At 45.2% G+C, this 14,326-nt stretch overlaps 1 protein-coding gene and 1 long non-coding RNA gene across 4 annotated transcripts in view; one reads left to right on the top strand and one right to left on the bottom strand.

Moving 5' to 3' along the window:
* LOC136329825 (uncharacterized) overlaps positions 1 to 14,031 on the top strand; it is a 118,282-nt gene extending 104,251 nt beyond the window's left edge. For all 3 annotated transcript variants that reach the window (XR_010730250.1, XR_010730248.1, XR_010730249.1), the window contains exon 6: positions 13,673 to 14,031. This is a non-coding gene — a long non-coding RNA (uncharacterized lncRNA). The remainder of the gene's footprint in view (positions 1 to 13,672) is intronic.
* Positions 2,937 to 14,326, bottom strand: part of ATP6V0D2 (ATPase H+ transporting V0 subunit d2) — a 31,730-nt gene continuing 20,340 nt past the window's right edge. The window contains exons 4-8 of the mRNA XM_066266454.1: positions 14,063 to 14,142; positions 12,581 to 12,658; positions 6,499 to 6,675; positions 5,320 to 5,397; positions 2,937 to 3,429 (exon numbers count right to left, since the gene is read on the bottom strand). Of these exons, the coding sequence (XP_066122551.1) occupies positions 3,268 to 3,429; positions 5,320 to 5,397; positions 6,499 to 6,675; positions 12,581 to 12,658; positions 14,063 to 14,142 (575 nt within the window). The 3' untranslated portion in view covers positions 2,937 to 3,267. The remainder of the gene's footprint in view (positions 3,430 to 5,319; positions 5,398 to 6,498; positions 6,676 to 12,580; positions 12,659 to 14,062; positions 14,143 to 14,326) is intronic.

Genomic DNA, 14,326 nt, shown 5'->3' with positions numbered 1-14,326 from the left:
TGTTTTGGCCTTTCCCCTGCTATGTGAGCCAAGCAAGGTGGCTCTCAGACCATGGTGGCTCTGATACCTTAGCAGCCCAAGGAAGTGAGCCCAAACCCTGGCCTTGTGAGTGCCTCAAGGTCAGGAAATCAGAACTCAAGAACGAACTGTCATGCTATGGCCTGTTGAATTCTCTTGTTTTGCTTCTGCTTTTTCTCTGGCACTGTTTTTCCCCCTGGCTCTCATCAGTGGGGCACTTCTGACCACTTACTGCTGGAGCTGCCTAGTTGGAATGGTGTTTTGTCTGAATAAACTCTTTAATTGTTTAATATGCCCCAGTTTCTCTTTTAGCAGTTATGTGATTGGCGTCATGGACTCTCCCAGGTGGAGGGTGCTCCTGCATTTCACGAGACAGAGGCAGGCTCTGTGCTATCCTGATCAGAGTAGTGCACCGCATACTCTCACAGAACTTAGCTGGATGGGGAAAACCAATGTTACCAAGCCAACACACACACTCACGGTCGCACACTGTGGTAAGAATGATGAGGTAAAGAATAGGGTGGTCTGAGAGGGATCAGTACAAGGTACCGCCTTTCCTCTAGAAGACCTCTGTGAGGAGGTGAGTAAGCATTATTGCTGCATGCTGGTGATTTGCACAGTTCAAAGGATAGGACAGACAGGTGCCACCTGGAGTGGGGCACCGTGGCAACACCATGACATTGAAACCCAAAGGTAAAGAGCCTGCCATGTGAGAATCCACCCACGTAGAGAGAAGGGCATGATGTGACCCAGGGGAAATCTGTAAGGGACTGGTGAGAGCAGGGCGGTGGCCGGGGGACACCAGCAGGAGAGAACAGAAAGGCAGCAATGGTTGGACCACATTGCCGGGTCACAGGGGATACCCTGATGTTATTTCAAAAGCAATGGGAGGCGGTGGAAGAGGATGAAATGAAGGGTGAGAAGGTCTTAGGTTTTTCAAAGCAATCTCAGCTGCAGTCAGGGTAATGACAGCACAGAGATCAGTTAAATGTATGGCCCCAATCTAGCAAAAGATGACCAAGGACTAACTGGATTTAGGTGGTGGGTCACAGACATTCTCTTTGTTAGGAGAAGTGAGAAACGTTATTGATGGGTTGTATATGATGGGTAATTAAAAATGTCATCATAGAACTTGGCTTTTAATGTTTTACATTTTAAAATCTTAATGAACCAAAGCTATGATAACTGGCATTCCCGGTGACTTTGGCATTGTGTTGGGCACTGGCCAACATATTTCCAGCTGGAAGTCCCAGTGACACTGAACATGATGTGGCCTGGGACCCGGAAATGCTCAAGGACATATGAATTCATTAAATAAAGCAGGCAGTGTTTCTACTGTTCTAACAATTTATAAAAGTAAAGTAACATATTCTTATAGTTCTCCCTCATTTCTCAAATACTAGTAGGATAGTAAATATTATCATTGCAAAGGTTTACATGAAATGCTTTGGCAGACTAGTCACCATCAAATCAGAACATTTTTGTTGCTGATGGGGACATTGCAGAGCAGAGTGGTGGGCCGTGACCTTGGGCGCTGCCCATTGTCTCCGACCCCATGTGGGAAGACAGACAACTTAAAAGGAAATCTTAGAAGCCCTGGGTCTGGTTCCACCAGCTCTTCACATTCCCAGACATGAGACAATATCTTTCCTTTTTGTGTTCCAAGCTAGTTTGATAGAATTTCTGTCATTTTTCACTGAAGGTATTTGGGCCGAAGGACCTCAGTCTTGCACTGGAGGCTGTAATGTAAGCAGCTCCATTCAGTACACACAAGTATGAACACCTCCACTTGCAAAACTGAAAATGACTCCAAAGGAATGAGATAAATCCAACTGGGGAGAATTTTATTTACTCCTGAAGCTGATACAAAATGGAGTAAAAAATGTGACTGTATCTTTCTTTCCCTTATCTGTTTTATCTGTGACACCTGACATTATTGACAGTGTCTTCTAAGTGGTAGACCTAAGAGTCATTACTAGTGAAACCCATGTGCAGGTTCAGAATGAGCCACCCCACGATGTGCCTGTGCTGGGGTTGTTTGGAGCTAAAGGCAACTTTAGCTTCAAGCTCAAGAGAAACTTCTGCCCCTCCCTTTAACTACCTGGAGTTTGACTTAGGAGCCTTGCCCATAGATTACCAGCCATAATCTCTTTTTGACCTTCACCTACATTATATGGCAGGGCAAACTTTTATTTACTAAACATCTGTTCTTAGCATCTTGCAATGAGCCTTTGAAGCCCCCTGAGCTGCCTTACTTCACCCCTGGCTCAGGATGGCTAGACCTAGATCCCCTTTCTACCTCTGATTCTCTCATGTATGCAGGGTCCTGCCCCACATATATCCAATATACTGTTGTTGGTCTCTCTCCTGTCTGTTTGGTTATTAGGGCCAGCCAGACGAGCCCTGAGGTAGAGGAACGTTTCTTCCTTCCTCACAACAGCAAGTCCAAGCTGTCCATTCAGAAACCTCTTAATTTTGGAAGAAAGGACTCAGCAGGGTGTATGGCCTTCCTCTGTCTGGGGCAGCTCTGCACGCATTCTGTTGTTTTACTGAGAACTTGCAGGCTGCAGACTGACCCTGTGACTTGCTTCTCAAGGTGTACAAGACAGTAAGTGAGGTAGGTGGTTTTCCTTTCAGACAAAGCATGAAGGGCCTTAAGAAAAGAGAATTATATCTTTTGTTCAGAGAAAGCTATGCAAGTCATAAGTGATGGCTTTAACACCACACTTGATACTCCTTGTATCCAGGGGCTGGTTCACAACTGGACAGCTGTCCCAAGCTTCCCAAATCAAAGTGCATTAGGACAAAGGCGGTCTTTCCCATCACAGGTAGTCCATGTGTAGCTCTGGGTTTTTAGGACCTATGGAAGGAACAGACAGTTAAAAAGTGAAACAGACACTCAGAATCTGGGCCTGTGGAGAGCCATGAAGACCAGGGGCAAAGCACTTTTATTAGATTTGATTTTTAATGCAACAGAAGAAGATAGGGAATGTACCAAAGGGTTAGTTACAATGAACGCCTAAGGCTGGGTGAAGAGTGAGTGAGTCACAAACATGGAAACAAGATTTCAGGCTGTGGGGAGATCTTGTTTTTCCTGATTTGTTGTGTTTCTACTGGGTTCTCTGTACACCAGGGGGCCGTGTGACTTCCTCCTGTGGAACCCAGATAATCGAACATAGTTCCTTTTATTTTTCTCAGTAGCCTCCTCTTCCCATTTATGACTCTCCGCCTCCGAGGCCCTGGGCTGGGTCACAGAATCGGAATGTAGCTGTTGATTTTGGTGCGGTGCCTTTGGGAGATGCACTCGGAGATCCACACGACGTTCCTCATCTCTTGCTCCTTCAGCTTCGTGTATGCATAGAACACGCCGCAGTGGAACTGCCTATTGAATGCCAGCACATTCATCTTCACCTGAGCAAGGAGGAAATAAAAAAAATAATAACGCAGGCCATCAGCTGACCCAGAGCACAGTCTGTGCATGAAGTGACATGCTCCCGACTGGCTTGTGCTAGAGCCGGAACATTGGACAGCGGTGGTTTTAAAAGGAAGTTTGCAGAGCCATAAGGCAGATTGTTGCGAACCAGCGCGACTCGTAATTTTGCAGGTCTTGGGTGGAAATGGTGGAGGATTAGAAAATAAACACAGAAAGAAAAAGGATGGGATCTGGAGGTCTTATGGTGGCTGATGGCCTACCAAAAAGTGCCTGCACTCCTAAAAGCTTTATTTTTATAGTAAAGCAAAGTCATTTGCAAATCAAAGAGAGCTCAGAAACAAAGTCACATTTCCAAGGAAAACCAAGAATTCCGCCAAGTGCAGAAAACCCCTACCATGCATAACATCATATCTTCACAAAACAGAGGATAAAAAGAAAACTGCCTCCAGTCTCTTCTTCAAGGGACATGGGGATGGGAAGAGTGGAAACACAGCTAACACGGAGGTGTGGGGGAAGGCATAGCCTTTAGCAACTTAATCAAACAATCAGAGATTTGTGGGGAAGAGCTTATCCTTTTGGTTTATAGCAAATACCCACATCTTAGCAGCACTGTGAGCACAGATGCTCAAGACCTTGGAGTGTGTGTGAGTTTGGAGTTGCATTTCCTTGGTTTCCAGCTAGTGGGCTTGTCTCCATTAGGGCAAGCAGTTTTCCTTGGCCACAGTTTTAACACTTTATCAAGGTTGTTAGGCCGTCTCACTCCTCTGCAGGGCAATGTCACAGACCCTGGGGTTTACCCTCAGAGACGTTACTAGCTTTCTTAGGATGCTCTGTAGCTACCTGACTTATGGTTCAATTGCTTTTTTTATTTTTCTGTAAACTATCGATAAGGAAAAAAAAAGTTTAAACTGGGGTAAAGTCTGAAATGGAACGACTCCTGTATTCTATTCCATTTCAATGAAAGAAGGAGAGGTACCAAGTCCCTCACACAGCTCTGAACACCTCATGTGCAGTTGCAGGGAGTGGAGGCCCGCACTCAGGGCAGACACCCACTTTCTGGCCCATGCGGCCTCCCTAACAGCCTCCTCAGCAGCAGTAGGGGCCAGAGGGGTCCCTACTTGATGATCCATGAACTGTTTCTACTCCTTTTTTACAACAGACACTCGAGAGTGGTGGGAAACGTTCAGAGCAGGACTGACAGCCCCCCCCCCCCCCCACCACTATTCTGCTACTGAGGCCTGTGCAGCCCCATGGTTTGGGTCAATTTCAAGGTTCAATCAATTGAATCTGTTGGTTTCAATTAATTGAAATGGAAGGGCCAGTGGTTTGGAGAGATGAATAGATTACACTAGAAAAATTTTCTAGATTTGGGGGAACTTACCTGGTACAAAATTAAAATACCATAAAAAATGAAGTCCTTTTGTGAACAGCTCAATACCCAGAAACGGACTAAAGATGAATTAAGCACCCTTCAACCTTTTTAGAGAAAAAACTATCTGGATTCTGTGGATTTTCACTGAAACCATCCTAAATATTACAACTGTGCCCTGAGTTGTGTTATGAACCTTGACAAACCCACAAAGAGGTGGACGAGGAGGTGCCCCTACCAAGATGTGCCCTGTGAGGACTATCTATGATCATGTCAGCGCTTGGCTTTCTATCTCTCGTTCATTATGGAAGAGCTGCATTCTTTCCAGAAGCCACTGTGTGTGCTTCTGTCTGGATGGGACAGTTCCACATGAAGTCACCAGATGTGAGCCTCAGGGCCCTCGAGGCAGAGATCTAACTATAATCCACGGAAGACGATATTTAACACCAAGAACAAGAAAGGCACGAATCAGTGGATAGCATTTCCCTGTCTCCCATACCTCACGCTCGAAAAACACATCCTCCAATGACTTTCCTCCACTGCTGTCACCCACAGCCTCGAATAGAGGTTTGTATACCTTAAAAAAAAGAGAGACAAGCGACTATTTTTAATACATTCTCATTTCTTATACATATATGTGATGATTATTTCCCCAGCAATAGAGATTATGTATCTACTTAAAACTCCTATGCAGAAGGATTTGTTTTTGTATGTCTTGGGCCTTAGGAGGAAATAACAAATTTCCATCACAATGAGTGGGTGAGATTGCAGCCCATTGGTGTAGGCAGACCCACAAGGCGAGAGGGCGAGGCGTCCTCCTCCGCGTGCAGTGGGAGTTCATTTCCACATTCAGGTCTCAGGGCTCGTCAGTCACATTACAGGGGCTCAATGAATGCTGCATCAGTATAAGCTCCTGGGCTCTGAGATGACAACTGATCAAATTGACATGGAATTTCGAGGGTGGGAGAGGCAGACATTGGGGAGAGGCTTGTGTTTTAAGATTAGACTACGGAACAGAGCCTCTTGCAGCGACATGGGGGCTGTTTGTTACAAAGGTCAGAGCATTGTTTGCTAACTTGGATCTTTCCCAGAGGTCTCAGGAATTCACAGGGAAAGAGGAGAGGATGGTCCCCTCAGCTCTAGAAAGTGACCCTCAGGGTCTGCATGTTACTGTCCCTAAGTTAGAAGGAATGGGCCGGAGGACGGAGGGTAACCTGAGCCAAGGAGCTTCAGGCTGGGTGCCTCTTCCTGTTCCTTGTTCCTGGTACATAAACCAACATACCCATAACCTCCCTTGTATTTCAAGCAGACTTTCTGCACCTCAGCCTGTTTACCCACTGGGTGCTTCAAAGGACTGCCGGGTCAGGCTATTTTACACAACTCTGACATCTCTTGGGGAATTTGCTTTCTCAAGCACGGCAGAAGCAGTGCCAAGGACCGCTCCTTGGAGACTTAGACGAATGGTTGCTTGGCAGGAAGCTTACAGAGCACCCACTTGGGTTAGAAACCTGAAGTATTTCCCTAGGAGAGACATCATACACAGCAAGAGAGATGCCTCTCCACCTTACAAACACTGAAACTGCTGTGGATAAGAAGAGTCAACGTGATGTGTGACTTCTAAGGCACACATGATAACAGTCATGCAGATGTTTGGGGCACGGGGTTGGGGCTCACATACTGCGTAGTGGTCCGCTACCCTCTTCATCTGTTCGAAGTCTTCTGCTTGGGCCAGCAGGCGCAGCCCCTCGGGGTAGAGCTTGCCGCAGGTTGGATAGAGAGCCTCCCGGTCCTCCTTGCTCAGTTCCGTGCCAAAGGAGTTAAGAGTGATGATAAAAGCACGTCTGTCGGCCTCAAACTGAATTCGCAGGAGATATCAATACAATCAGTGCGATCTGACCGTCTACTCGATGCTAGCCAGAGCCTCTAAGTGACAAACCATTTGCAAAGTGATGTGCTTTCCTTTCGGATCTATGTCTAATTAAAATACAGACATGTGTTATTAACGGCCCATGAGCCTCTTCTCACAATGGAGCAACCTGTCAGCCAGAGGGCCACACAGCCATGCCGATGGCCTGTACGGCTCCTGAGACCTTGCTCACCTTCAGTTTCTAGGCACTCAGTTACTCACGTATCTGGCACGTAGGCCACTAGTCTCCAATGTCTCTTCCATACAAACTGGAATAATGCCTACGTGTGGGGGCCCATTCAGGGACAGAATAAGATGACCTAAGTTCAGAAGAAAAAGTACATGCTGTGCGTGTTCATATCCTTTTCTGATCATTGGTGTCAGGAGGATTTTTTTTTAATATAATGAAAATTTTTGTTACTACCATTTGGACTTGCTTGTATGTGTGTTTTTAAGTCCTAGATTAAATATCAATAAATCTAACTGTAGCTAAGAATGATGTGACTCAGACAAGTTGTGTTTCTCTCAGGGCCTCAGTTTCCCTGTTTGTAAGGTGCGGGGGGCTTTGGCAGCTGAAGTGTCAGGCGGGTGGCATATGCTCACAGCCCCTCTTCCCTGTGCTGAGCCGAGAGCCCCACGCCAGGCCTCTCAGTCTGCCTTTCCATTCCTTTGGTCTCTGTGTTTCTCCTACTCTGACCACCGCGTCTCAGCCTGGCCTCCACAGGCCTCTCTGCCTACCTGGCTGTTTGCCAGGGTGCCCTTGAGCTAAAAAATCTCCTCTATACCCAAGGCAAACTGCACTTCATATATTATTCTAAAGTCTGCATGGAGTTTTCTTCCTACTATACTCTAAAATCAGTATGGTCATGTCTTTGTTGTTCATGGATCATTTCTGAATATCCAGTAGCTGGCACGCAGGGAGATCTTAGGTCTTTCATGTTTCCTGAACCCAACAGAACGGTCTCGGACTGTGCCACGCTAGATGTTCTTTAATCAGCTTCCGTTTGACTAACATAACAAATCCAGACCTGCTGTGGATTTCACCAGAACTCTCCTGTGAGAACAGGTGTTTCCTATGCTGAGTGAGTTAATTCCTTCTGATCCTTCCGGGCACTCTCACAAAAGAAAGTTACGGGTGAGCCAGAGGAGGGGGCTGCCTTGTTTGTAATTTGAGACCTCTCAGGGGTAAGAGAAGATGGGCAAGAGGGAGATTCAGGCAAAAGAAACCTTCAAACAAAAATCAGGGTGGGGAGGGAACACACAGTGGAGCTCGTTGTCCCCGAGTTCTGCAGCGCACTTCCTTGTGGTCAGATGGTAGACTTTATGGAGAGGAACAGGGCCTCCAATGCACAGTCACAGCTCAAAGCTGGGGAAGTGGTGGAGACATGGGGCGGAGGAGGGGTAGGGAGGAACAGGGAGATGGGCACAGAGCTTGTCAGGCCTCACGGGCCACACCAAAAGGTGAGGACCAGGACCGAGGCAGGGGCCTACTGAACAGTCCACATGCAAAGTTCCCGCCTTGAGAGCGCGGGTTCCCTCTGCCTACAGTGCACGCCCTGCCTTCCATAACTCAACTTGAAGTCCTGCCTGCATTTGAGGGTCCAACCAGAAACCACCTCTTTCAGAAAAAGCCCTTCTTTCCCCCCACTAACTGGTTATGATTTCCTTTGACCCCTATTAAACTGCAGTTTCCCTTTTATTCTGACTGTGTATCGACCTCCCCACCTCCCTCCAGTCCAGAGGCTCTGAGTGTGTGTGTGTATCTGTGTTCCCAGAAAAGACCTATAATCAGGAATTGTGAAAACACTACCCCGCCCTTGCCCATCCCTGACCAGATGTTTGGCACACATCTGACTGTGGAGGAGACTACACGGGACAGAACGCGTTCCTCTGAAGCCCTGTACCATGGCAGGGGGCTGGCATCCTGTCTTTTCCTTCACACTCCCCTACAAACACTATTTCATTATGAAGCCACAACTTTGTATCTGTTGTTGTTGAAGAAGATGATGTACTGTTGACTTATTCAAAATCTCTGTCAGTTGCACCCAGCAGAGCTGGGCTGTCAGCTCACACCTGAAGGGAGGGAGCAGAAAACGGGGCCCGGTGGCTGTGCAGGTAGAGGACAGGAACGTGAGCTGGAAGCAAGCCAGTCTTGTCAGCCTGTGCGCTGACTGGGGAGACAAGGCGGACCTACTCTGCGCTCATTTTTTACTGTTCCATTAACCTGTCTGAAGAGCAGGACTCAGAGGTGGCACGTGTGCCCTGAATGTGAGTTAACTTTTTTAATGCAAAGGTACAATCCTGTAACTAGGTCAGATGTTGGCACGCAAGCCCAGGTAGCACTCTTCCACACAGTGTGAGCGTGCGTCTGTCTCCTGTCACACCAAAACGTGTGTGGGAGAACTCTACAGACTGTTAAGTGTGGTTGCACAAATAAAGGTGGAGGAAATTATATGATCTAATATATTTATGTAAATCTGACAAAGCTGATCCTTTCAGGAAATGTTGTAATTGCAGGCCACGTGTCACGGACGTTTCTATATAAAGATGGTTAAATGGATTTTTATTTTTAATGCAGCTTGAAAAAAAAATCTAATCTAACGTTAGTATTAAGGGCATCAGAAAGAGCCTGTGAGACCACTGGGTACACAGCGGTTTGGTCAAACCTTTTCAGTGACAAGTCTTCTTTTAATGCTAGGCTGTCCTTTTTATAGACTTCAGTCTAATTGAGTTCTGATGTTTTATAGCACATGCATTGTGGTCTTGCTTATAACTCAGCCCTTCCTTGTATATAAGAATTGTAAATTTAATGTAGAGATAATATAGTGAATAAACATGTAGGAATTAAAGCCAGGGACCAGGATCCCTAAGTTCAAATCTTGATGCTACCACTAACAGTGTGACCTCAGACAAGGTATAGCCTTCTCTGTTCCCCAGTTGGGCCTTTTTGAAAAATAGATACTGGCCCTGGCTGGCTGGCTCAGCGGTAGAGCGTCAGCCTGGAGTGTAGAAGTCCTAGGTTTGATTCCCGGCCAGGGCACACAGGAGAAGTGCCCATTTGCTTCTCCACCCTTCCCCCTTTCCTTTCTCTCTATCTTTTTCTTCCCCTCCTGCAGCCAAGGCTCCACTGGAGCAAAGTTGGCCTGGGCACTGAAGATGGCTCCATGGCCTCCGCCTCAAGCAGCAGAGCAATGCCCCAGATGGGCAAAGCATTGCTCCCTGGTGAGCATGCCAAGTGGATCCCGGTCGGGCGCATGCGGGAGTCTGCCTGACTGCTTCCCTGCTTCTAACTCAGGAAATATACAAAAAAAAAAAAAAAAAAAAAAGGATACTCTCTGTGTTATTTTGAAGTTGAAGTAAATTCATGTATATAAAGCGCTTAGGATAATATCTAGCACACAATAAGTGTTAGCTAGTAACAGTGCCATGTAGAAACTATATTTTGAGCCATGAATAATGGAGCTTCTTCTGGTATGGTTACCAGTTAAGTTTATGAAAAGAAAGGGAGACAGTTTCATAGGGTCACCAGGTCACTTATGTTATGTAACCAGCACATCTGAAAAAGACTTACGCACTTTCTGACATTTAGTGTACCTTGAGAAAAAATGTTCTATATTTATCAATGTCTACCTTCTGTGTGATATAGATAAAGACGAAAAAATCTTTTGGAGTTCTCCAGTGATAAACTTTTCACTTCAAGGACTGCTTTGGCTTTTTTTTTTTTTACACAGAGACAGAGAGAGAGTCAAAGAGAGGGATAGATAGAGACAGACAAACAGGAATGGAGAGAGATGAGAAGCATTAATCATTAGTTTTTTGTTGCGACACCTTAGTTGTTCATTGATTGCTTTCTCATATGTGCCTTGACTGTGGGGCTACAGCGGAAAGAGTAACCCCTTGCTCAAGCCAGTGACCTTGGGTCCAAGCTGGTGAGCTTTCTCAAACCAGATGAACTCACGCTCAAGCTGGCAACCTCAGGGTCTCGAACCTGGGTCCTCCACATCCCAGTCAGACGCTATATCCAGTGTGCCACCGCCTGGTCAGGCTGTTGTGGCTTTAACAGTTTCAAGAGAAGATAGCAAAGCATCTTTTTTTTATTTTTATTTTTATTTTTGTATTTTTCTAAAGTTGGAAACGGGGAGGCAGTCAGACAGACTCCCGCATGCGCCCGACTGGGATCCACCCAGCATGCCCACCAGGGGGCGATGCTCTGCCCATCTGGGGCATTGCTCTGTTGCAACCAGAGCCATTCTAGCGCCTGAGGCAGAGGCCATGGAGCCATCCTCAGCGCCCGGGCCAACTTTGCTCCAATGGAGCCTTGGCTGTGGGAGGGGAAGAGAGAGACAGAGAGGAAGGAGAGGTGGAGGGGTGGAGAAACAGATGGGCACTTCTCCTGTGTGCCCTGGCCAGGAATCAAACCTGGGACTTCTGCATGCCAGACCGAAGCTCTACCACTGAGCCAACCGGCCAGGGCCGCAAAACATCTTTAACTGTAAAATTTAAACGATGAACTGTTTTGCGGGGAACTAATTTGACCACAAGCAGTTTCAGAATAGATTACAATATATGCAGATGAAGCTGTTCAGGTCCCCCCCCCCTTTTTTTTTGCCTTTAGGGTAGTTCTTTTCAGGATTTTCTTGAAATTAGAGGTCACTGAACTACTTATGGATTTATCTACCATTGGAGTCACTGTAGCAGATAATCTCATGATTGAAGATATTCTTTGGACAAACTTGGTTTCACAGGGCTTTTCTAAGCCCAGAAAAAAAAAGAAAAAAATATATATATACTGTATTATCCCATGTTATTTAAAAATATATATATATATACATATATATATATTAATTTTTAAGTCTAGGTGTCTGAGGAAGGCAGCAAGAGAGATTTAGAGATTCAGACAATGTCAAATGCCAATTGTGCCCAGATGCCTGAGATCCTTCTGAGGCCTGGATTTCTTGTGCATTTGCAGAAAATATTCAAAACAAGAGGCCTCTGGGCACAGATAAAATCTCTGATGGTAAAGGGGAATTAAAGATTAAAATAATATCAGTTAGAGGGGTAGAAGCCAGTGGTGAGCCCTTAACTGGAGTCATTCTACCCAGTGCTGGGGTGCACAAGGGCCAACCTCTATGTTAGGATTTCAATAGGGGATGATACCCCCTGTGGACTTTGGTGCCAGCTTGTGAGGTCTCAGTGGCCCAATGTGCCCTCATTGGGGGAAGCTGGGAGATTCTTACGAGTTCCTATAATACACTAACAGTGCACTAATTGCCACCCACAGTTTGCTAAATTTTTAACTAATTATGATCTCTCTTCATACTACACAGCAGAATGAATTATAAACAAACTTTTATAAGTATTCTTTTCAAATTCCAAAATAACCCTTCAATGTAGAAAATTTGGAAAATACTGTTTTTTTTTTTGTTGCAACACCTTAGTGGTTCATTGATTGCTTTCTCATATGTGCCTTGACCACGGGCCTTCACCAGACCGAGTAATCCCTTGCTTGAGCCAGTGACCTTGGGTCTAAGCTGATGAGCATTTTTTATTTTTCTCAAGCCAGATGAGCCCGCACTCAAGCTGGCAACCTCGGGGTCTCGAACCTGGGTCCTCAGCATCCCAGTTCAATGCTTTATCCACTGCGCCTCCACCTGGTCAGGCGGAAAATACTGCTTTTAACTGAAGACATCAAGTGACATACATATAATAAAATGTTATATTTATATTTAACAATATATCATTATAAAACATATTTATATCAAGGAGCCTCTAAGATAAAGAAGTATCAGTAAAATTATATACATGGAAGTTGTATATGCACATTATTTGGCACAAAAACTTAAAAGATTCTTACCTCAAGAATGGGACACATAACTTCTGCTGTTACATCACCATAATTCTTACAGAATTTATAGAAGGCCTCCAGGTAAGACTTAAAAAGAAGAAATCAGAAAACAATAAGATGAATATATGCTCCTTTTGGAAAATTCTATATCAGCTTTTCATAGCTTATTAAATGCTTTAATGGAAGTTGAATCATGTCTCCCATAGAGACATATTTTGTAATAAGTTTGGAAGAAATTTTCATATTAAAGCATGTTGCACAGTCTGAAAAAGAGAACTCCATGCAAGAACAACACTGTACACATCATACCTTATAATTACTCACAAGCACTTTTCTGCATGGATCTTGGATGATCTCACATCATTGGTTCTTGCTACTTTAACAAGAATGCCAAATTCTTTTACAAGCTCAATAAATAACTTTCAATTTGGTCCTGTGCTGACGTTTCAGCTCCCAAGAGATACATTTGGGGGGATTTGAACACTGAGGGTTCGATGGGAAGGCAGCGTCTGGGCTGCCTGTGCCTGTGTCGAACACTGTTACTCACTAGTGAACTGACCTCAGACAAGTAACCTCGCCTCCACACCTCTGTTTTCTCATCTGAGGGATGGAGAGAGCATGGTTGCTGTATGGATAAAGTGACTTAATGCTTATAAATTGCTCCAAACAGTGCCTTCTGTTAGCTGTGTTCAGAGATGCCTCCTGCAAGCCCGTAAGTCTCTATAACAAAGAAAATGACCTGCAATGCAGTGCTTTCAAGAGGACCATATGTTTCAGCATACTGTGTATATATGTGGAATGGTATTCTACTCAGTTGCTCTATGAGAATGTCCGTAGGCGCTATGGTCACACAAGGGAAAAGGCAGAGTTCGCGCAGCCATTCCACAGAGATACCCAGACAGTGGTTCAGTCAGTGGCCAGATTATGCAAAGTGGTACATCTGATTTCATGCACACAGTTGGGCAACCTGGTATGCTGTCCACTGTCAGTAGATTAAAACTGTGTGGACAGGTTAGCTGTGAAATTCAGATGAACTCTGCGTAGCAGCAGGTTCACGATAAATGCTGGACCATCCATCAATCAACACCTTTTATGTTCCAGGTGAAGAGCTGGGCTACAGAGAAGGATGAGGAGTTTTCTCCTCTCAAGCATCTTCTGGCTGGGGAAGCGGACATGCAGGTATCTTCCAAATATGTCCCACTTCATAGTTGCAGGAGTTGGCTGATGGCCAAAGTCACTTCTAATAAAGAACTCTGGCCTGACCTGTGCTGCCGCAGTGGATAAAGTGTTGACCTGGAATGCTGAGGTCACAGGTTCAAAACCCTGAGCTTGCTGGTAAAAGCACATTCGAGAAGCAACCATTATGCTTCCTGCTCCTCACCTCGTCCCCCCAAAACAATAAATAAAATCTTAAAAAAATACCACAATAAAAATTCTGGCTATGATATGAATTTACAATAAAAAAAACATGCTATTTGGGGAAACAGTTACCTTGTAGAGTTTATTGCGCAGCATTTCAATATTCAGTTCATCTAGTGCATTTTCAGACATGCAGTCTTGAAAGAATGGAGCTGAGAATGGAAGCCATCACACGAAATAAGTTCATCTAAAGCAAGATTATAAAATGTAGAAAATGTCTCCTGAATGCCCTGGCCCCTGCTCACCCAACCAGGACACTGGAGTTTCAGTTCACGGATACCACAACCAACCTAATAGCAATGACGGTAGAAGGAGAGGCTGTTTGTGAAGCCTTTG

Source organism: Saccopteryx bilineata, chromosome 3 (assembly GCF_036850765.1).
Source record: "Saccopteryx bilineata isolate mSacBil1 chromosome 3, mSacBil1_pri_phased_curated, whole genome shotgun sequence".
NCBI classification, from domain to species: domain Eukaryota; kingdom Metazoa; phylum Chordata; class Mammalia; order Chiroptera; family Emballonuridae; genus Saccopteryx; species Saccopteryx bilineata.
The sequence above is the reverse complement of the archived record's forward strand: the minus strand, read 5'-3'. Positions and strand labels throughout refer to the sequence as shown.